Source organism: Haemaphysalis longicornis, unplaced genomic scaffold (genome assembly GCF_048455015.1).
Source record: "Haemaphysalis longicornis isolate Haplotype H1 unplaced genomic scaffold, Haemaphysalis longicornis Haplotype H1 scaffold_7, whole genome shotgun sequence".
Classification (NCBI taxonomy): Eukaryota; Metazoa; Arthropoda; class Arachnida; order Ixodida; family Ixodidae; genus Haemaphysalis; species Haemaphysalis longicornis.
The window spans coordinates 193,094,769-193,117,141 of NW_027526422.1; the positions used below are offsets into that span (position 1 = coordinate 193,094,769).

General features: G+C 48.8%; 1 protein-coding gene across 1 annotated transcript; it reads left to right on the forward strand.

Annotated features, from left to right (window-relative positions):
• The first annotated feature begins 1,127 nt into the window (after positions 1-1,127).
• Positions 1,128-21,818, forward strand: LOC144145663 (tetraspanin-33-like). The gene is made up of 5 exons (XM_077677331.1): positions 1,128-1,578; positions 10,034-10,271; positions 13,005-13,287; positions 15,766-15,909; positions 21,412-21,818. Exons 1-5 carry the CDS (start codon positions 1,281-1,283, stop codon positions 21,703-21,705), a joined length of 1,257 nt encoding a protein of 418 aa, XP_077533457.1. The 5' UTR covers positions 1,128-1,280; the 3' UTR covers positions 21,706-21,818.
• Positions 21,819-22,373: the final 555 nt, after the last annotated feature.

Sequence of the window (22,373 nt, forward strand, 5' to 3'; positions counted from 1 at the left end):
CGGGTGTACTAGCAGGATGATGGAGCGGATACACCGAAACACGAGTCTAGAATAAGGGGAAGGCCATTAACTGACTGAATGGAGGGACGAAATAAGAAAATTGGGACTCAAGAAATGGGCTTGGGTAACTCCCGAGAAGAGCGAGAGAATGTCAGTGGGAGAGGCATTCGTACCGCAATGAAGCTAAATAGGCTGATGATGATGATTATGAAGCGAAAGGAAATTCCTCAAAATTCGCGCTTGCAGTTTTTAGTCCGATTGATTGGGAATTTACTTGGGAAGAAACTGAAAGCTTGGTCGTTGAGTTTTTTTGTTCTTGTTGTTGTTCTCTTTTTGGAGACACAGAACAGATTCCACATGACCTTCCGCAACTCCTTTCCACCACATGACTTTCCATCATAACGATTTGGAGCAATTACGACGAATGTATGATCCACATTGTGCATGACGTCAAAGCAGATTGATGTATTCTCAATTTTGTTGGGGAAGAAATCATCCACACGGATGGGAGAAGACAATAATTTGAGGGCTCGCCAAAAAGGGAATTCCTGTTGGCACCTAAGGATCCTTGTGAACAAAGCAATGAAGCGCATGAGAGCTACCTTCACCTGCCCGCTCGCGCGAGCCTTCAGCCTCGGCTAGAGTAAGGTTTTCAACCACCCTTAGTTCTCACTATGGCTGGGAAAATGTCAATACAGCGAGACATCAAAGACGTAGCCAGGCGCAGAGATCGAATGGAGACAATACTTGGACTAAGCTGCAGTGTTTTGCGTCTGGTTTGACTGAAAATGAAACGAAGTGCACTGGCGATATTTTAAGCTAGGCAGGGAGCTCACCTGCGTACAACCCTGTGCGCGGGAGGGGACGTAGAGGGGAGTGAAGGGATGGAGCCGAGTGCTAAGAGGTAGGGAAAGGTGGCATGAAAGATCTTCTATTCCCCAATACGCCTCTAGCAACCCAACGGGAAGACTTCGCCCATCTTATGCGTCACCTGGAGACAACCGCACTCACACAGTGGCTGTAGACCGCATTGCCGTCCTAATGACTGATGTTCCCGGACTGACTTTACGTTATCTTTTATTCTTTCTTCTCAACTGCAGATTTCACCGACGGTGCACTCTGCGGACCAGGCTGAAGTCAAGCCGCGGGCGGATGGTTTTCCGAAAGCCCTGTTACATCCGCCAGATTTATTACTCTCGGAAGCAGCGGCAAAACACGAAAGCGCGTCGTTGAAGGCACAACAGAGCCAAACAGCCAAGCCGGAACTGAAGCCAGAAACGATGCCTAGCCAGGAGCCCAGGCCCAAGGAACCGACCGAGAGAGCGCAGCTTCATCAGGCGCACATAAGCCAGGCTGCTGGGACGGCTGCGACAGAGGCAGTGCCGCATAGTTCCCATGCTTCGGCACCGCCTCCGGAACCTGCGGCGGCCAGCAGAGCGGTCAGTTCCGCGAACAAGCCCGTCACCAAGGGTTCACCTTATTCCTGGGGTAAATACTTCTTGCCGCCTAGAAAGCCCACCGCTGTGCCGGCATCTCGAAGCCAGGAACAGAAAGCACTCTGCGAGGCTCCAGCAGCAGGTAAGGCGATTGCGCAAATCTAAGCAACAGGAAAAAAGTTCCACTCCCCTTTGTGTAGCAAAGCCTATCGTTGAAATTCTTAGCTTCTTACGGGGGCTTCATCCGCAGTTGTTGGGGTGGTGTACTTTGATCCTTGGCACGTTCGGTTTCATCGCGGCGGCTTTGAGTGTGCTTTCGCCATTATCTCTCGCCAGTTCCCGTGAAAGCTTGCCGTTTCAACCACCGATGTTGCTATACGAAGGGGCGTTTCAACTTTTTCTTCTGGCTTTACGTGCCTGGTTCCAAACTGCTCCAACCGTGTTGGAATAAGGCAATCGGAAACACATCGGCGTAATATTGCGAGCGACGCAGGTTTGATACTAATCCTGGGAAGCGTTTTTTTTCTTGATGTGTGCCTTCGTTTATGATCATCATCCTTTTATGAAAACCATTGCGCAAAGTGGGCTTTCCCTCAGTGCGTCTTGGTGACGAGACTGTCGCCATCCCTTAGGAGTAAAAAGCTTCCCTTTAAAAGACGTTGTAGTTTGCTCAAGGAATCTTGTCGATCACAGTCTTGTCCTGCGAGCACATTTCTACAGCGCGCTTGCAGATTTTACGTACAATAGACAACCCTAAACGGCAGCAGGGAGAGTATGGAGTGGACCGAGAAGTTCGAAGAAGGAAAAAATGCATTCTTCATCCCTTTCCTTTCAACAAATGAGGGCATGCTTACTGACCAGCGCGTGGAAAGATGAGTGAAGAGAAAATGTAAGAACGTTCCTCGCAAGCGCTCAAACGCATCATGCGTTCAAAATGACCTAGTTTCTCTTCTCGCTGCAGGGGATACGTGAGCAGCGAAGTATTGTGTTGTGGTAGAGAAGTAACTTTCTTCTTTCTTTGAGTGTTTGTTTTATTCAGTAAGTAGTTTACACCAATGTTTATATTAGCAATCATATGCTGAACGTCACTGGCCGTGTACCGATTGCTAATACGCCACGTAAATTCCTTCCTGTACATAGCCTAGCCACAGAGTTAAGGGAAAATCTGCTGATGCACACGACTGAGCGAATTGTATTTTGGTAAACGGTAAAACCTTGTAAAGCTGGAAGCGCAAGCCCAAGAAGCTAGAAGCAAGGACACATGAAACTTTACAGGTGGGTGCAATTTGATCAGGCAGTCGTGGTTCAGTCTGCAAGTCGGCATAGACGGGTATACCACATATAGCAGCGAACGTGCAACTGCCTCAAATTTTGAACCACTTGTAAAGCTTAGACATTTATTTAGGAAGCATGATTGCTAGAAGTTTGGGACACGAGTAAATGAAGGATATATGCGCAACTAGAAAATTGTTCACTACATCATTTTGTTCAGCAAAGCGAGAAGGACCCTTGAAGAATCTTTGAGGAACTGCACTCGGAAAGTTTGGCGGTATGGTGAAGCATAACTGAGGATAAATATATAATATTATTAACAGACATGTCGAAAGCCTTTTCTTAAACCTAGGCGAGGAAATAGTGGAAAAAGTGGCTGCGCATAACCATCTTGGTCAGGCCGTCAGTGCTGGTCCAAACCATGAGGGACACATCAGAAGCAGACTTAGTATTGGCATCGTTCCACTTGGCGAATCGTTTCAAATATAGGACAGTTGGGTGTTTGCGTCATTACAGTGAAAGGTATATTGCCGCGAACCATGTATGGGTTTGTTTATTTATTGTTTGTTTTTACTGCCGGACCACGCCCGGCTGTGTTATCTGCGTTTTAAACGAAGCGCGTCTTCCATTCTTTACTTTTATGCTGCAGGGGCTATCACATTCAGATAAGCAGACTGTTTCGCCCTGACATCACTAGCCCAGAATAATCTTCTGTGATTTACAATGTTCTGGATGTGAATCTACGGTTCCAGAAACACTCGCGCCGAAAGATAAAAGCTTGCAGAGCAGACGCCGCGGCATTCGAACTCCGACGCTAGCTTGAGTATGTCACTTTGCTGTCTGCTGCTTCGCCGCCCGTGTATTATTTGAGTTGTTAGGGGAGCACACGTTCGCTCCAATAAACGTGGTTTCCTTCAAGACAACTGCGTCGTCTCTGGGTTCGTGACATCTGGTGAAGGTGCGGGATACGCACCCTTTATGACGACCTCTGGAAGCCGCCAGCCCAGTCCAACTAGAGCCAGCCTCCGACTGCAAGGATTGCCGCCCGAGTTCGACCTCCTGCCAGAAAGACCCAAGACAACGAATGTTGCAACCACCACCATGGGGCAAGACCCAACGTCGCCAATCCTGCTGCAGCAGCCCCGGGAACCGCCAACATTCCGAAGAGCCCCCGCTGAAGACCCGGAGGAATGGTTGGAGAAGCTGGAGCACGTGCGAAGCTTCAACAGATGGGACGATGACGAAACCTTCCGGCATGTTTTCTTTTACTTGGAGGATGCAGCTCGAACTTGGTTCGAGAACCACGAGAGCGCCTTGACCGACTGGACGCAATTCAAAAGCGAGTTCCTTAAGACCTTCACGACCGTTGTAAGAAAAGAACGAGCTGCGCTTTCACAGGAAACTCGAACGCAACACCCGAACGAAGGAGTCGTAACCTTTGTTGAGGACATGAAGCGACTATTTCGTCGCGCGGACCCGGTTATCACACAATAAACGAAACTGAGGTTTCTGATTCAAGGAGTAAAGCAATAACTTTTTGCTTTCCTTGTCCGCAACCCCCGCCCCCCCCCCAAATCGGTGACCGAAATCGCGTCCGAGACAGCCGCCATGGAGAAGACGTTGGGAATTCGCACGAGGCAGTACGACCGTCCCATCATTGCGCTAGTTGCGGACACGATCGATGCCGGGGCCCTTAGCTCTGACACACTACGTGAGACAAACCGCGCTGTCGTCAGGGAAGAACTGCGCAACCTCTTCCCAACAACGCTGCAACCCCAAGTCACCTCTGTGAGCGACGTGATCCGGGAAGAAATTCAACTCGCTTTGGGGACTTCTACGCCTTCCGAAGTACCACGTGAGCCTCAAGCTATGATCTACTCCGCGGCTGTTCGACGACCCCGGCCTGCTTTAACCCGTCATCAAGAAGTCCCACCGTACCGCCGTCCACTGTCGCCCGCCCGTTCCCCTGCAGGCCAAAACCACGCGCCGAGGAAGACGGACGTATGGCGAACCGCCAATAATCGTCCGCTGTGCTACCACTGCGGAGAGGCCGATCACATCTATCGTCGCTGCCCGTACAGGAGACTCGGACTGCGTGGTTTCTCCGTCGACGCCCCACGCCCCCGACCCGGCCAGCGCCCTACTGAGATAGACGAATACCTGTCCAACACCAACCGTGCACCAGCCCGCTTCAACCGATCGCCGTTGCCCTACCCATACCAGTCGCCCAACCGTCGTAGCAATGCTGATTTCGCACGTGGAAGGTCCCCCAGCCCACGCGAGGGAAACTTAAAGCAGCAACTTCGGGATGTAATGTTGTACAACGGCGCAAAAATGAAAACCCTCCAACGACGCAGCGATTTGCTGAAGACCCTGATTTACGACATGCCCCTACCCCGACGACCCAATCTAACCCTGACGTGACTCCCGACCACGACGACAGCAAAAGGGCGCGACGCGTACCCGACATGACCGAACCTGCCGATGAGAATACAACGAAGACCACGACGCACAGTGCCCGACCGTCAACATGCAGAAGCCGAGATACGACGCCACGACGCACCCGGAACTCGAAGAAGGCAGCGTCCGACGTTCAGCAGTCCATCGACGGCTTTGAAGTAGTCGCCCTCACAAACACGGGAGCCGACTACTCAGTCATGAGCGGACCTTTTGCGTCTAATCTGATAAATGTTATGACCACATGGGACGGTCCGCACATTCGCATAGCAGGAGGCCACCTCGTGACGCCAAGTGGAACGTGCACATCGCGCGTTACCATAGGCTATGGCGGCACAACGTACCCTGCGGCGTTCGTCATTTTGCCTAACTGCTCCGCGACGTAATTCTTGGAGTGGACTTTTTGACGGACAACGGCACAATAATTGATCTATAGACCAAGTCCATAACTTTTTCCTCCGATCACTCCATGACGCCGGAACCAAACGCCGAACACCGTGCTGCTTTAAGGGTCGCCGAAAATCATGTCACACTGCCGCCGCGCACAAGCTTGATGATCACCGTGTACTGTGAAGATGCTGTTCCTCACGTCGACGCTATCGTAAAGAGTGACCAAAGGTTGCTCCTCGACTGCGGTGTCTCCGTTGCAAGAGGCATTGCGGGCTGTACGCAACGCCAATCCCAAGTTTTGGTCACTAATTTCACCGAGGAATACCAGCATTTAAACAGGGGCGCTGCAATTGCGTTCCTCGAAGAAACGCAAGAAGCAAGTGATGTTATCGCGGTTGCCGACTTTGAACGCGCACCCGAAGATACCATGAACCTTCCGAATCCCTTCGATGTGAATCCGGCGCTACCGCAAGAAGAACGGAAGAAATTATTGGATTTGCTGCATTGCTACAGAGAGTGTTTTTCGTCGCACTCAGAACTACGTCAAACACCTCTAGCGAAGCACCGAATAATAACCGAAAATGGAGCCCGACCTACCCGACACTCACCGTACCGCGTCTCTTCACACAAGCGGGAAGCCATCCGGACTCAGGTCGACGACATGCTCAGCGACGACATTATACAGCCATCGAAAAGCCCCTGGGTTGCGCCGGTCGTACTCCTGAAGAAAAAAGACAGCACATAAGGTTTTCCTTTGGCTACCGGCGACTGAAAAAAATCACCAAAAAGGACGTGTACCCCCTCCCCCGAATCCACGACGCCCTCGACCACCTCTGAAACGCGAAGCACTTCTCATCGATGGATCTGAAGACCGGCCACTGGCAAATTGAAGTGGACAAGAGAGACCGAGAGAAGACTGCATTTATAACCCCGGACGGCCTATACGAGTTCAAGGTGATGCCGTTCGGGTTGTGCACGGCGCCAGCAACGTTTCAACGAGTCATGGACACGGTGCTAGCTGGCCTGAAGTGGCACACCTGCCTCGTATACCTCAACGATATTGTGGTATTCTCCCGGACTTTCCACGAACACCTTGCAAGGTTGCAGTTTGTACTCGAGGCCATCCGTACGTCGGGGTTAACGCTGAAGCCTGAAAAGTGCCGCTTAGCCTACGAGGAACTCACGTTTTTGGGCCATGTCGTCAACGGCGCGGGAGTCCGGCCTGATCTGGCGAAAACTTCCGCCATAGCGAACTTTCCAAGACCGACAGATAAGAAGGGCGTGCGTAGATTTCTCGGACTATGCGCATACTACAGGCGCTTCGTCGCAAACTTCGCTTGCATTGCAGAGCCACTCACATGCTTGGCGAAAGATAGCATTCCTTTCAGCTGGGAAAATTCCCAAGAAACAGCCTTCTGCGAGCTGCAACAATGCCTGCAAAGCCCGCCTGTGCTGGCGCATTTCGACGAAAACGCCGAAACGGAAATTCACACGGACGCCAGTGATATAGGCTTGGGTGCTGTCCTCGTACAAAAGCAAAGCGGGAGCCAGAAAGTAATCGCCTATGCCAGCCGTGGTCTGTCCAAGGAAGAAAGAAACTACTCAGCCTCTGAGAAAGAGTGCCTCGCGATTATATGGGCCATTTGGAAATTTCGCCCACACGTGGCTGGAAGACCATTCAAGGTTGCGACAGACCACCACGCGCTGTGTTGGCTCGCCAATTTGAAGGACCCCTCAGGTTGTCTTGGTAGGTTGAGCTTGCGCCTGCAAGAATTCCACGTTACAGTAGTCTATAAATCTGGGAGGAAACACTCCGACGCCGACTGCCTGTCCCGTGCCCCCGTCGACCCACCACCACAAGACTCCGATGAAGACACTGCGTTCTTCGGAGTCGTGACTGAGAGCGACCTGGCCGCCCAGCAGCGCACCGACCCCGATCTACGCGTCATGATCGACTACCTCTAAGGATGCAACGTCGCCATGCCCAGGGCTTCGAACGCAACTTACCTGCATTCAGCCTGAAAAACTACATCCTCGTGAAGAATTTCATCCCCGGAAGGAGAGCGAATTATCTTCTTGTCATCCCGGCAGATCTTCGTGACGAACTTTTGAAAGCGTGCCACGACGACACGTATTCCGAACATCTAAGCACAGCTCGCACAATTGGGAAACTCAAGATGAAGTACTACTGGCCCCGCCTTACATCCGACGTCACCCACTACGTCCGAAGCTGTCGTGACTGCCAGCGACGAAAAACGCCACCGACGAGACCCGCCGGACTTCTGCAGCCGATCGGCGTCCCATCTAGGCCCTTCCAACAGATTGGAATGGACCTTCTGGGCCCGTTCCCTACATTCCGGTCCGAGAGCAAGTGGATTGTTGTAGCGACAGACTACATGACGTACTACGCAGAGACCGCCGCTCTTTCGAGGGGGACTGCACAAGAAGTCGCAAAGTTCTTAATAAGCTAAGTTGTGCTGCGACATGGAGCCCCGGAAGTCCTAATACCGGACCGCGGAACGGCCTTTACTGCGGAGCTAATGCAAGGGATATTACGCTACAGTAATACGGATCACCGAAGAACGACGGCGTACCACCCCCAAACTAACGGACTGACGGAACGCCTGAACAAGATAATCGCGGATATGCTGTCAATGTACGTCGAAATTGAACATGAGACTTGGGACGAAGTGCTCCCGTATGTCACCTTTGCGTACTACACGGCTTTCCAGGAAACTACGCAGATGACGCCGTTCGAGCTTGTCTACGGAAACCGGCCGACTACGATGCTCGACGCCATGATTCCGCACGTAGAAAACGACGAACTCAACGCCGACGTCCAAGGATACCTTCAGCGTGCGGAGGAGGCCCGCTAGCTGGCTCGAGTTCGTACAACGGACCAGCAGCTGGTAAATACTGGGCGCTACAACCTCCGACGCCGAGACGCCGAGTACCACCCTGGGGGTCGTGTGTGGGTTTGGAGTCCCATCCGTCAACCCGGACTAAGTGAGAATTCTGCGACGGTATTTCGGACCCTACCAGATTCTACGACGTGTCGGCAAACTTATCTATGAGGTGATCCCCGATGGTGATTCCGGAACATCACGACGACGCACGCGGCCCGAAGTCGTCCACGTGGTTCGCTTGAAACCTTACTATGCAAGATGACGGACTTTTTGTTGCTGTTTGTTGGGACTGTCTTTTTTTTAGCATCGGGTCGATGCACTCTTAGATGGGGGTAATGCCGCGAACCATGTATGGGTTTGTTTATTTATTGTTTGTTTTTACTGCTGATCTGATGGATCTGATGGATCTGATGAATCTGATAAATAGCGATTAGAAAATCGCTATTTATCAGATCTATTTGCTCGTTTGGCCTTTTGTAATACGTGTTAAAACACAACCGAGTTGGTATTTACCAGTTTACAAAATGTAGTCCCTTTAGTGGCAAGCAGAGCGCAAAAGATAGTGTTTGTTTAGCGGCCAGATGTTTGTATGTGGTCTCTGCATTTTTTTGTGTCCTGCCAACCAATCTTTAACGTATCTTTGCCGAACAACCACTATCCGTCGCGTCCGGATAACCGAGGAGGTGCTGTCGTACAATTTAAGTAAGCCGTGTGAAGGAAGCGCGCAATGGAAACGAAGCTGTGCCTAAACAGGCCCAAAACAACCGTCGCTATCGGAGACGAGAAAACCGGGTCGCGCCAATGCACCCGCCCGTGTCAGTGCACGGGAACGCTGGGTAAATTCGCCGCCCCATCTACACTGTGCTCTGTTAGTGAAAAGCGGCCTCCTCTCCGCAGCCGGGTTGGGAGTTTCTTGTCCCGCACGTCACGAAAGAACCGTTGGCTGGTAGAGGTAAAAAGCTTTGCTGAAAAAATTCGGGGTCATTATTCAACCTCGCAAGAAAACCCCTGACTCATTATATACAATAATAAAACAATTAGTCGTTTTCTTTCGTTACGGTGCCTTAGAGAAACAAAAAAATTAAAGCCGTTCCACTCAATGTAAATGCTGTCGGAAGTGCAGAGGAGTGATTCGCCATAACGAGCTGTACCGCCGTTATCCGCTTCCGGCGTTGCACTGCCTCATTTTGCGTTTACTAACGCAAAATCCAACCCAACGGGCGTCCTTAACTAAAGGAACGCGGGCGCTGCCGGTTAATTACTTATATTTTTCCTTAAATGTACTTATATTTTTCTTTACACAAAACAACGGAAAGATGTATGAAAAGCGCTAGCATTTTACGAGTTTATAAAGCTCATGGCTATACGTATAAACCGCTTGGCTTTCGCAGCCTCTGGGGTACGCCGCGAACAACAGCGTTACCCGGGGACGCCGCCTTGATGCTGTATATACTTGGGTCGAGCGAGTGCGCTAGGACGACAAGGCGAGCGCCTAAAGTGGTCTGCACTTACAAAATTGCAGCAAGAGTGCTAAGACAGCATTCGCCAAAAAGAAACTTTTTCTGTGCGCAGCGGGTGCACCGTCAGGCCGGAAGGCGACGCTGGGGACCAGCGAAGGAGGCGGGGTGACTTCAGAGCCGACGGTGATGCTGGACGTGCACCCGTACGTGCGCTACCCGCTCCTGGTGATGAACCTGCTCATATGGGTAGTCGGCCTTATCATCCTCCTCGTGGGCACATACGCCTACCTGGACACCTGGGCAGGAGGAGGAGAGGCCACGCCCGCAGCATCCTCTTACAGCTTCTACAGGTACGCAACCTCGGCATCTTAGTGCGCGGATTTTTGTCTGTTGCCACTCTGAAACATTCAAGTAGGTTATTCGAGTATGCCTACTGAATTATTTGAGCTTCTGTTTGAAGATCAAACAGCAGTAGGACAATCGTAATGCTGCAAAAAGAGCAGGCGTCAATATATGTTGGCTGCGAGTTGTGAACCAAAGTTTACAGTGCCGACAATTTGCACTGCCTAGCTTGCTCTTCTGAACGCAGGCGAGGCGGCGCTTTTAGCAGCGCTGTAGAGATGCAAGAAGCGCAAAAGCCCATCCTGTGAGATATGAGAGGCCCGAACTCCGAAGAGTGGAAGGTGTGTGAAGATTCAAGGTTCTCAACCCCCTCAGAGAGCCTGATAATTATCAGCAGACCCTGTGGGAGTTCTATCTATCGTCTTTGACAGGCTTTTGACAGAAGCGTTCATTCTCCCATTAAAATAAACTTATCGTCACAACTTGAAACGCTACAGTACATATATACACTGTAGTCCACAAGGAATGACTTAAAGCTTTCGCCTTTTACATTATGGGCTGTAGCCCAGAATTGAACAAAAAATCATGGTTTATTCCGGTGTTTCAAGCAGTATGACTAGCAAAGCTGAGGTGACGAAGAATGTTGAAGAAAGGGAGGAGCTCCCAACGTGGTAATGGAGAATCGTACCACCGCCCCTTCAAACAGAGGTTCTACCCGTCCTGCAAACTTCCAAATTTCTGACATCGCAGGTTGTGCTCGAGTCCGGCGTAAAGGTGCCACAGAAACTAGATGAAGGTAACGTTCCTCCGCGGTGTACGCGTTCTTCGTATCACTAAAGGACAAGAATCGCAAAAATCCATTTGGAGAACAAAGGCTTGTGTTCCTTATTCTAGTTATAAAATACATACACGTGCGACGCACCCGCCACCCGGCCAGGGCCAAAGAAAGCAAGGCATGCAGGAGCTTAGAAGGACTGCAGAGGGCGCTCAGGGGGCTCGATCACACACAAAAATTTCAAGGACCGTTAGCCATAGGCACCTTCCCGGTGTAATGCGATGAACATTCATCTGTTATTCGACGTGCCAACAAAACTACCCATCACTGAATCATAATGACGGAAATGATGAAACATAGGAGCAGGAATGAAAGCACGCAATGCAGAAAGTATGAACGTTCGGGACGGCAACACACATCGTCATTGGCGTCAGTACTCTTTTCCTGTTTTGGACAGAAAGTGCAATAGCTTCCCCCATACGGAAACTACAATGGCATCCAGTCCTTTGTCACGGGAGCACGAGTAAAAGGTTTAGTACGAGGGCACCTTATTTTTTAGAGTGATACCTCTACTGCGGCATGCCTCCTGAGGTCATCCGTCGCGTAGCAATGACCTTCAGCAACTTGAGCCCAAATGTGGCTGGTGGGACGTCACGCCCGTGATCCTTTTCGGAGAGGCGTCGCATCTGAGCTTGCTCGGTGCCTGTCGTTGGGGTAGCACGTCACTAGGTCAACGTTTAACGGGGTCGCCAGCGCTTTGTTTTTCCATCTCGTCGTGTGTGAGCACGCTTCACGGACACCACCATGCGCAAAGAACGTACTGTCGCATTTACAAGCCTAATTTATATGAAACTCTGTAAATAGTCTCTGCCAAACGGACCTTTCGCTCACGATAACTAGGTTTAGACGTGTTAACCCTGAGCCGTTTTAAAAGCACAGCTCCTTAAGCTTGAGCTTGGTCCGTTGGCATTAAAAAAATCAGGGAAGCTGCACTCACGCGCAAGACTCGAATGGCGAAGCTGTTGTTGGTGATCTCTGGCGGACATAAAGCAGGGCTTGCGTTCGGGCTAGTCCATATTGCATAACGTTGATCTTCACGCACAAAAAAGCGGGCACAGAAGACAGGTACAAGCGCTAACGCAGGCATTTAGAGGCTGAGCAAGAGGACGCGGGTTCGATTTCCGGCCGTGGCGGCAGCTTTTTTGATGGAGGCGAAAAAGTAAAACGCCCGTGTGTTCGACATTTCAGCGCACATTAAAGATCCCCAGGTGCTCGAAATTAACCTGGAGCCCTCCACTACGGCTCGCCTCATTGCCTGTGAAGCGTCGGTGCGTTAAGCCCAGAATCAATCAACTAACAATGAAGTTGAGTTTTGGTATCGTTGTGGAGCACTGGCTGACGTCGGCAGTACCGCTTTTTAATGAACGTACTGACGAGTAGTTCAAGGCGCAGCTTCCACCACTAATGCAAGCTACGGCAATTTTTGGTCTCAAATATGCCAGACGTTTTCTTTGCGCTGCAAAATCGGAACATGAATCAAATGGGGCAGCAGTTTTAGTACTTTCGAACGGTCTTGAGTATGCATATGCTTCATTTTTATGCGTTATTTCTTCTGACTTTTGGACGACAGGGGTGTAGGCAGACTAACCAAAATTTTTTAGTATAATCTTTTAAAATTGTGGCTAAGGTTGCTCACACTTTCTTCCCACAAAACCCCGTGCACATGCCCGGCGCAACCATCACCTGGTCAACTCATGGTGAATGAATTCAGGTCATCCCCTACCGGTGGATTTTGTGAATGTTGAGACAGGGCTGGCTAACTATATCGCGTTTAAGGGCTGATGCGTGTACTTTTGTTTATTCCTGTTCCTCAAGGCTGGAGACATCTGATAAATACTGTCCATATATATTGACGCGATTGAGGTTGCGACCAGTATTTTATCATTCTCGTTTCTTTTTCTGCCAGTACGTTCCTGATCAAGATGGAGCTCACTGTGATGCTGTTCGGCCTGGTCACCATGTCACTGACCTTCTGCGGCTGCGTGGGTGCGCTCCGAGAAAACACGTGCCTGCTGAACGTCTACTCTTCCTTCATCACCGCCCTGCTGCTGCTGAACCTGATCGCGGGCCTCGTCGTATTCTTCCTGCCGTCGCAGATCAAGAAGCTCCTCGCCGAGACCTTCTCCATCGACGTCATCGTCCACTACCGTGACTCCTCGGACTTCCAGAGCCTCATGGATAGCATCCAGGTTGGTCATATACTCTGAGCTTGGTTACGGCGGATGCTTTTTGGGGGAACTTTGAAATAGAAAAGGGTACATGCCCCCTGTTCGTTGTGACGCCGCCATATAGTTGTCAGATTTTCATTTTTGACTCAGAAATCATCGCATTGCGCCCAACATTCAGCTCGTGTTTTTCAGGGTATTATACGTAAAACGTTGATTGACACTACGTTCCTGGCGACAAACTCTCGTGCAGCCTGTTCTTCAACGCATGACTGACAAAACAGCTAGTTAGTTGTCCTACTTGCTTCACTATTGAAACAGAGGTTATCATAAAAGAGACATTTATCACAAAACAAAGAGATGAGTCGTGGTCGTTGGCGACTTCGTCGGTTTTTTACGGTGTATACGCCATAAGCAATGCTTCCCCTGCTCTGGATAGAAGGAACTATTAGATGCGACTGCATCTCATTCACTCGCCTTGTCCCTGCATCTGGCGTCGGCGTTGTTGTCGGCGTCCGCCCCTCCCCATTCTCCTCGCCGCGTTAGCTGCGCTCTCCGCCGCTCCCCCCCCCCCTTCCTATCCGATAGCGAACACTCTCGCGCGAGGGGCATTGGATTGGATTCGAATGGATTAACTTGGCTTGGCTTGGCTTGGCTTGGCTTGGATTGGATTGGATTTGGATTTTATTGGATTAAAGTGGATTGTGTTGGATTGTGTTGCGTCATAGGCGCGGCAGGCGCACTGGCGCCGGCGCGTCCCCTCACCGTTATGCGCGCTATAAAACGCGGTGCCTGCGCCGCTCCGCTCCATCGTTCCAGCGCCGTTCCTCCGCTGTCCATCGCTGCAACGTGAACCCCCTATGCGTCGCATCTACACAGGTGTTCCCGTGAGGGGAGGTGGGAGTTTTCTTTTAGATTTCGTGTGGGTTAAAGAGCAGGAAGATTATTCGCAGCCAAAGCAGAATGCATGCCAACAAGATTTTTTCAGAGCCGTCTACAATGCGGAGACATTTTCACAACTCCTTGCGTTTCACCAAGAAGCGATTGTAGCTGGTGGCTCAATACGAATGCCTAAAAATTCTGACGGTGGCATGGGGCATCAAAGGAGCAATTAGCTCCCAACTCACGCTGTCACGGTGCAACATTGCTTCAGGTAACAGTAGACATGGCTAATAACCGATACGTCAAGATTAATGCAAACATCAATAAGTTATATAATGACAAAAATCTGTATACTAGGTTATACAGATATAGGTTATACATCCTTAATAGAACACTTTAGACAAATATCGTTGTCTATCTTCTTTCTCTCTTCGTACGATGGCTGCCTTGCAGGCCGTGCACCGAGTTCGCTTTTCGATTTTCCGTGGTGACGTCACCAAGTAAACTATCGAAATTCGTTGCGCCTGTTAAGAACAGCAAAATTACAGACATCGCGCCATCTGTGTAACAGGGCAACTAGGGCAGCGCCGTACACTTGTGGCTGTAGATGCGCTATTAAAATTTACAAGAAATTACAAGAACTCGGCGAGATTGTTTTCTCCCTTGTACATTTGCAGTTCTACTAGACTCTACGTCACGCAGTTAAAAGTTGACAAAAAAATACCCTTAACGTTCAGGTTCACCGCCTGATGCACAGGTAGAACGCATGGATTGAAAATGCTTAGGCATCCCATAATTTTCTGCCTTCTGGGCTAAGCACGTAATGACGACTTTTTAATGAGCCACCAGACTATTAGGGAGGATGATAATTCCTTTTAAGGCAAATTCCTGTGTAATGATCAAACTATTTTACGCGTAGTAAGTTACAAACCGCCTAATGAATCGAATGCCTATCCGGTAAGCATCCTCGCCGTCGTATATTTAAGTCAATTCAGCGATGTACGTTGTAAAACGCCCACTTTTGTTGCATTAAATGATAATAAAAGTTTATTTGCACTTAACTGTTAAATGAAGTGAAGGAACTAGCGACTCTAATTGATTGTTTCTTTTCCACCGCAATAGATGCGAATATGTTGCTAGGAATCGTAAGGCTTCTTTTCAAGTGTTTGCAGCTAAAAGAAACTTAGTGCAATTAAACAGTGACTATTCAGCTCCATGAAAAATATTTTTAATGTAAAAACTTAAACGCAGCAATACGGCCAGAACTAGAACTGCTCGTATGTAAATATACAGCCACCAATTCTTGACAAAGTCACTCCGTACAGAGCACTGGATGATGTAATTTAGGAGGTAAACATTTTTGTCAGCGTTGACTTATTCTTTATCACGGGCGTATTTGGTTAAAAAGTAAGTAAGTGTGCCGAGCTAAAATTGGCAGTCCAAAAATAGCAGCATGGCTAAAAAGTCGGTGTGAACGAAATTTACCTCGAGACTCTTCAACCTTCGCTCATTAACCTTCGTGTTGTAACGCTGAAAAAATACCACGCTTGCTACCCGCGTACTATAGGTGGCGGGTGCAATGCCATGCAATCATGGCTTCGCTTTTCACGATCACCGCAGGTGGGAATGCGATGCTGTGGCATTTCCAGGCTCAGCTTCCGCGACTGGAACGCCAACATGTACTTCAACTGTTCTCGCACGAACCCGAGCAGCGAGCGTTGTTCGGTGCCATTCTCTTGCTGTAAGCGGAACACCACCGACCAGGTGAGCATTATTCATTAGTCAGGAGCTGCTAACACGATATTACTACGTCAGGTGGGTTGTCTGTTCACGGGTCCACCGTGATTTCTTGCCTAAATGGTGTCCTGTTAGAGTTAACTTCTTAGTTATTATTTATGCACCCGCCGCGGTGGCTCAGTGGCTAAGGCGTTGCGCTGCTGAGCACGAGGTCGCGGGGTCGATTCCCGGCCGCGGCGGCCGCTTTTCTGATGGAGGCGAAAAGCATAAACGCCCGTGTGTACGAGATTTCGGCGCACGATAAAGATCCCCAGGTGGTCAAAATTAATCCGGAGCCCTCCACTACGGCGCGCCTCATCGCCTGCGTTGCGTCGGCGCGTTAAACCCTACAATCAATCAATCAATCAAGTTATTATTTATGCGCTCTTGCGAACGGGGAAGAAAGCAGTAAGAGTATGAGACTGTGCACGTTCAAAAACCGCCTTCAAGTCACGAACAGTAAATTTCTCCTGTCACTCGGAGGTCCACACACCGCAGCTAACACTGGGCTATAAGACAGGCCGCAAGAGAAATAGACGTATTGTTTAAGAGCCCGTGTCAACCTCTGATCTGAGCCGAAAACTGGACACATGGCGTTTTTTTTTGGTTTTCGTCTCCACCTGAACACAGTCGAAACTTAAGGAAAGGAACTAGCTACCTCATCAACACAAAAGGAAACGCTCAGGCACTGAAGCACCTCGAAAATAGGCAGCCGCTGTCACTTAAAGACAAAAAACTGCACTAATGCGAGATCGGAATGCTACCTAATGTGGCAGAAACAACATGTCACAAAACGTTGCCTGAAGGAAAGCCTTTGTCAGCTTGGGCAACAACAGAAACGTAAGTACTGCAACATCACTCGAGAACAAAAAGCGAGCATTGTGGATGGGGAAGTATACACACCTGTAGGCCGCAACCTCGTTCAAATTAAAAGAAGAAAAGATGGCGAGGCCGGGCTGGGGGACAGGCATATTTTACACAGGAGCACTACTCTAGTAACAGAATCAGCTGGGCGGGATAAATAAAATTAGAGCCGTTCCACTCAACGTGAAAGCTGTCGGAAGTGCAAAGCAGTGTTTCGCCATAATCGGCTCTGGCGCCGTTTTCCTCTCACGGCTACCAACCATCACGCTTTTCAACTCCATGTCTCAAACCTCAAAAACGCGAGGGCTGCAGGTTATATACACAGGTTTTGCCTGCAATGCAGTTTTGCCTCCAAAAAAGAAAGCTTTCTTCTGGGCCGACGGATGAACTTCTGCATTTACGTCATACTCGTTTCCAATGCAATGCCGTTCTATGCCAGTCTTAAAATCTCGCTTTCATCTATTTGGTATTTAATGCTAACATTCCAAGGATAAACCATTTGTGCCCAAGAATCTCTTAAAATGCTCGCCCGAATTTGGGGGTACGCCTTCAGTGCTGACATAAAGAAATTAATCATGAGTATGTTTGGAGGTGACAGCTTTCTTAAAGCTCTATTTCCAAATGAGAAGGCTCGTAATTATGTCTAATAACTAAGGATATGAACTGCATAATCAATACTTCAATGTGATCGTTACGGAAAAAATATCTAACAGTGCCAATTTAACGCCCAGTGTTTCTCACAGCGAAGTTGCGTATGGCTAGGTTCCCATGGTCTCGCGCCGGCGGCGGCGACTTACTCAGCTGCATGAATTCAGAAATTGAAAAATCACTAAACAAATAAAAAGTTCCTAGTACCTTCATAATTTTAATATAGGACGACTTACATGGCCTCTGAAAAAAAAAAAGTTTTCAGAGATGCCATTTGCATTTAGAGGTGACGCCGACTTGAAGGGGGTCGGTGAAAGTATGGTACGGGAGTGTGCTTGCTCCAGGTTGCAGAGACACTTTATATTCCTCTCTACCACTGCCGCCACGCGCTCTTTGGCGGCCACCAGTGTGCAGCGCACTAGAGCGAGCGCTGTGGTTACCGTAGCTGCACTATAATAAAGCGTCATTGTCTCTCACCAATCATGTGTGTTCCTAGTCTCTGATGTAGAGAAAGAACCACTGTCCTTGTATTTCCTTTTAGCATATCCGCAATACGATAAACCCGAAAATAACAAATCAGAGAGGCAGCTTCGCTAGACCCCCCTGCCCTCCGGAAGGAAGACCCCTCATTTCTCAGCGCGTAGCATTCGTGGCCGAGTACACGCCCTCCCTCGCTCCGCTGGCTCAAGGTGTAGCGGCCTCGATTTACACAAAATGCGTAATGGGCGAACTGAACACGTTTAACTGCTATACCAGGGTAAGTGAAGATAATTGGTTGAAGGGAGCCGCAAAAAGCAAATAAAACGTGAGAAAAATAACGGGAAAAAATTGAACGAACGAACATCAGCTATTCTTATATACCGCATCTACACAGTGAACAGAAAATACGAAAGCACTAAAAAAGCTAAGGAAAATACCAACAAAAATTGTGAATGTGAACCAAGCGTGTAGCTGCCTGTGTTTGAGCAAATGTTCATATTTCCCACAATTTATCGGTATAGTAGCGCAAATGGAGATAACTAGTCGAAGGGAAATTCAAGAAAGCAATAAATAGGAAAACTACAAACATGATAAAACTGCATTAACGAAGTGAATTATATGTATCGTATCCACCGCCCATGCAGAAAGGAGACAATAAAGTTTAGCTACCTTCGCAATTGAGTTGTGACGACTGAGGAAACAGCGGAGCTGGTGGTGTTCACTTGCTTAACTTGGCTTTTCTTAGTTCTGCGCCGTTATTAAAGGGAAGGTGGTCGAAAAGCGAAGCTTTCTCCACGAAAACTTAGTAAAACCAAAGTCCACAATCCCCACTTCTAAAATCCGAAATCCAAAGTGCCAATATCCGAAGCCCGAATCCATTTTCCGATGGGCGAATTGAAGTTGTATTTTTTATATTTCGCGCGGTTTCTTTTTCATACAGAATAAATGAGTACACAATTGGTTCGTCGCTCAAAAATACCGCAGTTAGATGCATCTCGTGGGCACCTGCTAATGCCTTATTGTCATTTTAATGGTTAGAACGGGGCTTTGTTATTGATTAAATCTTATTAACGAGAAATAACTGGCAGCTAGTCCGCTGTACTCGAAACATTACGCACTACGTTTTGTTCGAGTAACGCCGCTGCTCTTTTTTAAAATCTTGGTGCATGACATCTGGGACATCCTGCATAAACTGCGATATTCACCCCTTTAGAAATCGCGCCGATCGCACTAAGCCTCCCAGGTGCCTTACCTAGTGTGCAGGGACCATGATTTGGACAAACCAGCAGGTACACATGAATGAGTAATGGAGTAATATACAAAGGTAGTAGCCTGGTACAGTTCTGCCAAACATTTCTGTTCCTCACAGCGCGTGCGTAAATTCTTACGTACAGTGATTGTGCATGTTCTGGTTCACATTTTTGTGCACTCATTCCCTTTTCCCGTGCCCTTACAATAGCATGAGACGATAGTTAAAAGAAAAAAGAACTTGCAAACGTATGATATGATTGCGTAAATTGACAAAAGCCCGCAAAGTACATGGTACAGGTACATTGGGGTATTAGCAAGTACATGTGTATATAGACATATCTTCGTGCGTAAATAAATATTTGTGCGTATGTAGATACCCTGCTACGAATATGAGAGAACATGTCAAAACCAACTATTGTCAGAGCACGGAACGAATATATTCATATATTTGATGCTTGCCAAATCAATTAAATGAAACTGTGCCGTAAAAATAGATTTCAAGGGAACCTCATATTAAGACGTTAAGCACCCGTTATATGGTAGGAACTGCGGTGAATTTACGCTTAACCAATTGTGATGACCAAGGCGTGCACAGGGCAGCCTAATTTATCTCACCAGGCAAGACAGGAAAGTCGCCAGTGTGTAAAGTGGCACGAGGTTCAGACGTTTGCGTATATCCCGTCCTACGCACGACGGATGTGCGATATGGAATGACTAAATACGAGTCATTACAGTCTTTTTACTAAATATGGACAAAACTGGACCTCCCTTTGAAACAGGTGCTCAGGAAGGACGTAGCCTCGCGCCATTGAAAGCTTTCATTCGTTCAATGGTTGATATGAGACGGGTAAAGTTGGTTTCCATCTAACGTTATGCGCTAGAGTTAAATTCCTATCTTATCAACTCACCAAGAACTGTCAACTACTTCGTTAAACCGAAAACGTAGTGAAATAGGGACTGTCATCTTATAAGCACCTGATTCAATAAATTTCATGGATAAAGTGAGGCGCATCTCAGCAGCTACCATGCTATTGTAATTGCGTCGGCCGCGGCGCTCGCCTGCCGATAATTTAGCAATGCGGTAAAAGTCCGCGGTGAAAATATACCATCCGTGGTTGCGCTGAAGTCACCACACACCAGTAGACGTGCGAAACACAGCGCTGAACGGAGCGTTCTTGCATCTCATATCCTTGAACCACGTAAACCACACCAACTTCTCGTGCGGGGTAGTCTTCAGGTTTCTTTCTTTGACGGAATTCCACGCGAAGTGGTGCAGACGATGGCTTCTTTTTCCTTCAAAGTTCAGGAAAGCGTGCTGGCCGGTACGCCGTGGCCTGCGGAGACGAGTCTGCTGAGTTCATCGCGTACAACTCCATTAAAACGAAAATACATGCCTAGTTTTTTTCTGACGGCCCGATGAAACACATTCGAAATTATTCTTTTTAAGTGTGTCTGTTTCTCAAATACGTCGTTAAATCGCAAGGAATGGCTCCGAGCCTCTTTTGTTACTTAGATTATTTAAAAGCATGAGCTGTATAGGCACCTGCCGGGGAATGCGAATTTGTTCGTGAGATCGATAAATTCGTAATATTCGGTTTCTGAGTTTTGACTGTAGTATTTGCAAGATATGGTGACGGGGGTAGCAGATTCCTTTCAATGAGCAGGCACATCGAATCTCTCAGGTGTAACTGGGTCTCACCGCATGAACATTTTTGTGCAATGAAGTGGTTAAGACGGAGAGGCAGACATCGCCGAAGAGGACGGTGCCAGCTCGGCTTATGGCAAGCGCTGGGCGGTTGACTGGTTGTAGCACCCATTATACTGTGCGCAAATAAAGAAATAACCATTTGCCCTTTGCTGTCTCGTTACGGCAAATTGCGGTCCCTCGATTGCCATTCGGCCAGATGCCCACTGGAACTACAGCTGTCTAGATATGCATTTGTGGACGTGGCAGTAAGCTATAGTTAGCGCAGTTGCCATTTCCTCTGCTGTGCAGCGTCCAAGGGAGGGCTTCACCAGCTCGCCAATAAGATTCCCACGCCGATTATGTGCTGATAATTTGTTTCATGACATTGTCCAAATAGAAGAGATGCTTTCTATACTAACGCTGGTCACTGTGGATAATAAAGGCAAGACACCACGCTCAGTCCATGTGAAAACTGCTTAGAAGTTTATTCCGGAATTTTCGCACAGCTATTCGAACATTGAATGACTTTTCTTATCGGCCCTTCTACTCCCTTGGCGCAGGTGGTGAGTCTGTCGTGCGGCCGCAACGTGCTGAACATGACCGACTACGACGCCTGGTTCCAGGTGTACACGGGAAACTGCCTGGACGCAGCGCACCGCTTCGTGCGCGAGAACGTCACCATAATCACGGGCGTCTGCCTCGTCTTCGTCATCCTGCTGGCCTTCGTGCAGATGGTGACGCAGGCGCTCGTCGACGAGATACTCACCATCCGGCGCATCTACGACAAGTACTACGAGCGAGCCTCCTTCCTCCGCGGGGCGGCTCAGCAGGACACCGAGCCCTCGGCCAACTAGCTTCGTGCCCTTGGCCACAGGCACTGGGAAGAGCACACCATGCGGAAGTTTAGGAGCTGCTCCTTCGCGGGGCACGAACAGTGCATCTAAGTCAGCAAATATGCGACACCTCAATCGGCATCATTTGTAGATGGAACATTTTATGCAGAATAAAATGTTTCACAAAATTAGCTTGTACGATGACATGTAGCGTGGATGGTTCCACTTTCGGCCCTGCTTGTTCATCTTTGGCATTCAAAAGCGGTGCAGCTAAAGCGACAGAAAATGTTGGTACCCTAGTGACCTCGAAGGGCATACCTGTAATGCGCCGCTGTGCGGAAACTGTGTGTTGAAATATGTGCGTGGTATGTGGTGCTCTCTTCGAACGATTGCAGGATGCACAGGGATGTGGAGGGCATTTTAACACGTTTAGCGCAAAAAGCAGCCATTTCATAGCTCTAATTACCGGGAATTACGCGGCGGATAAACTGTCACGTACGATTTGTGTTCGTTTTGTGAGCGCAATGAATTGGGGATATCAGTCTTCGTCCGGAACATGATCGGCCTCGGTGATCTTTGTACTGCACATGCCCGAGAATGTTCCTGCAGTGCAATTGAGACTGGTGTTATCCTTCGCCAGTTCCGATGGTTTTACGACGCAATTCGACTTAGCCATGGTGCCAAGGACA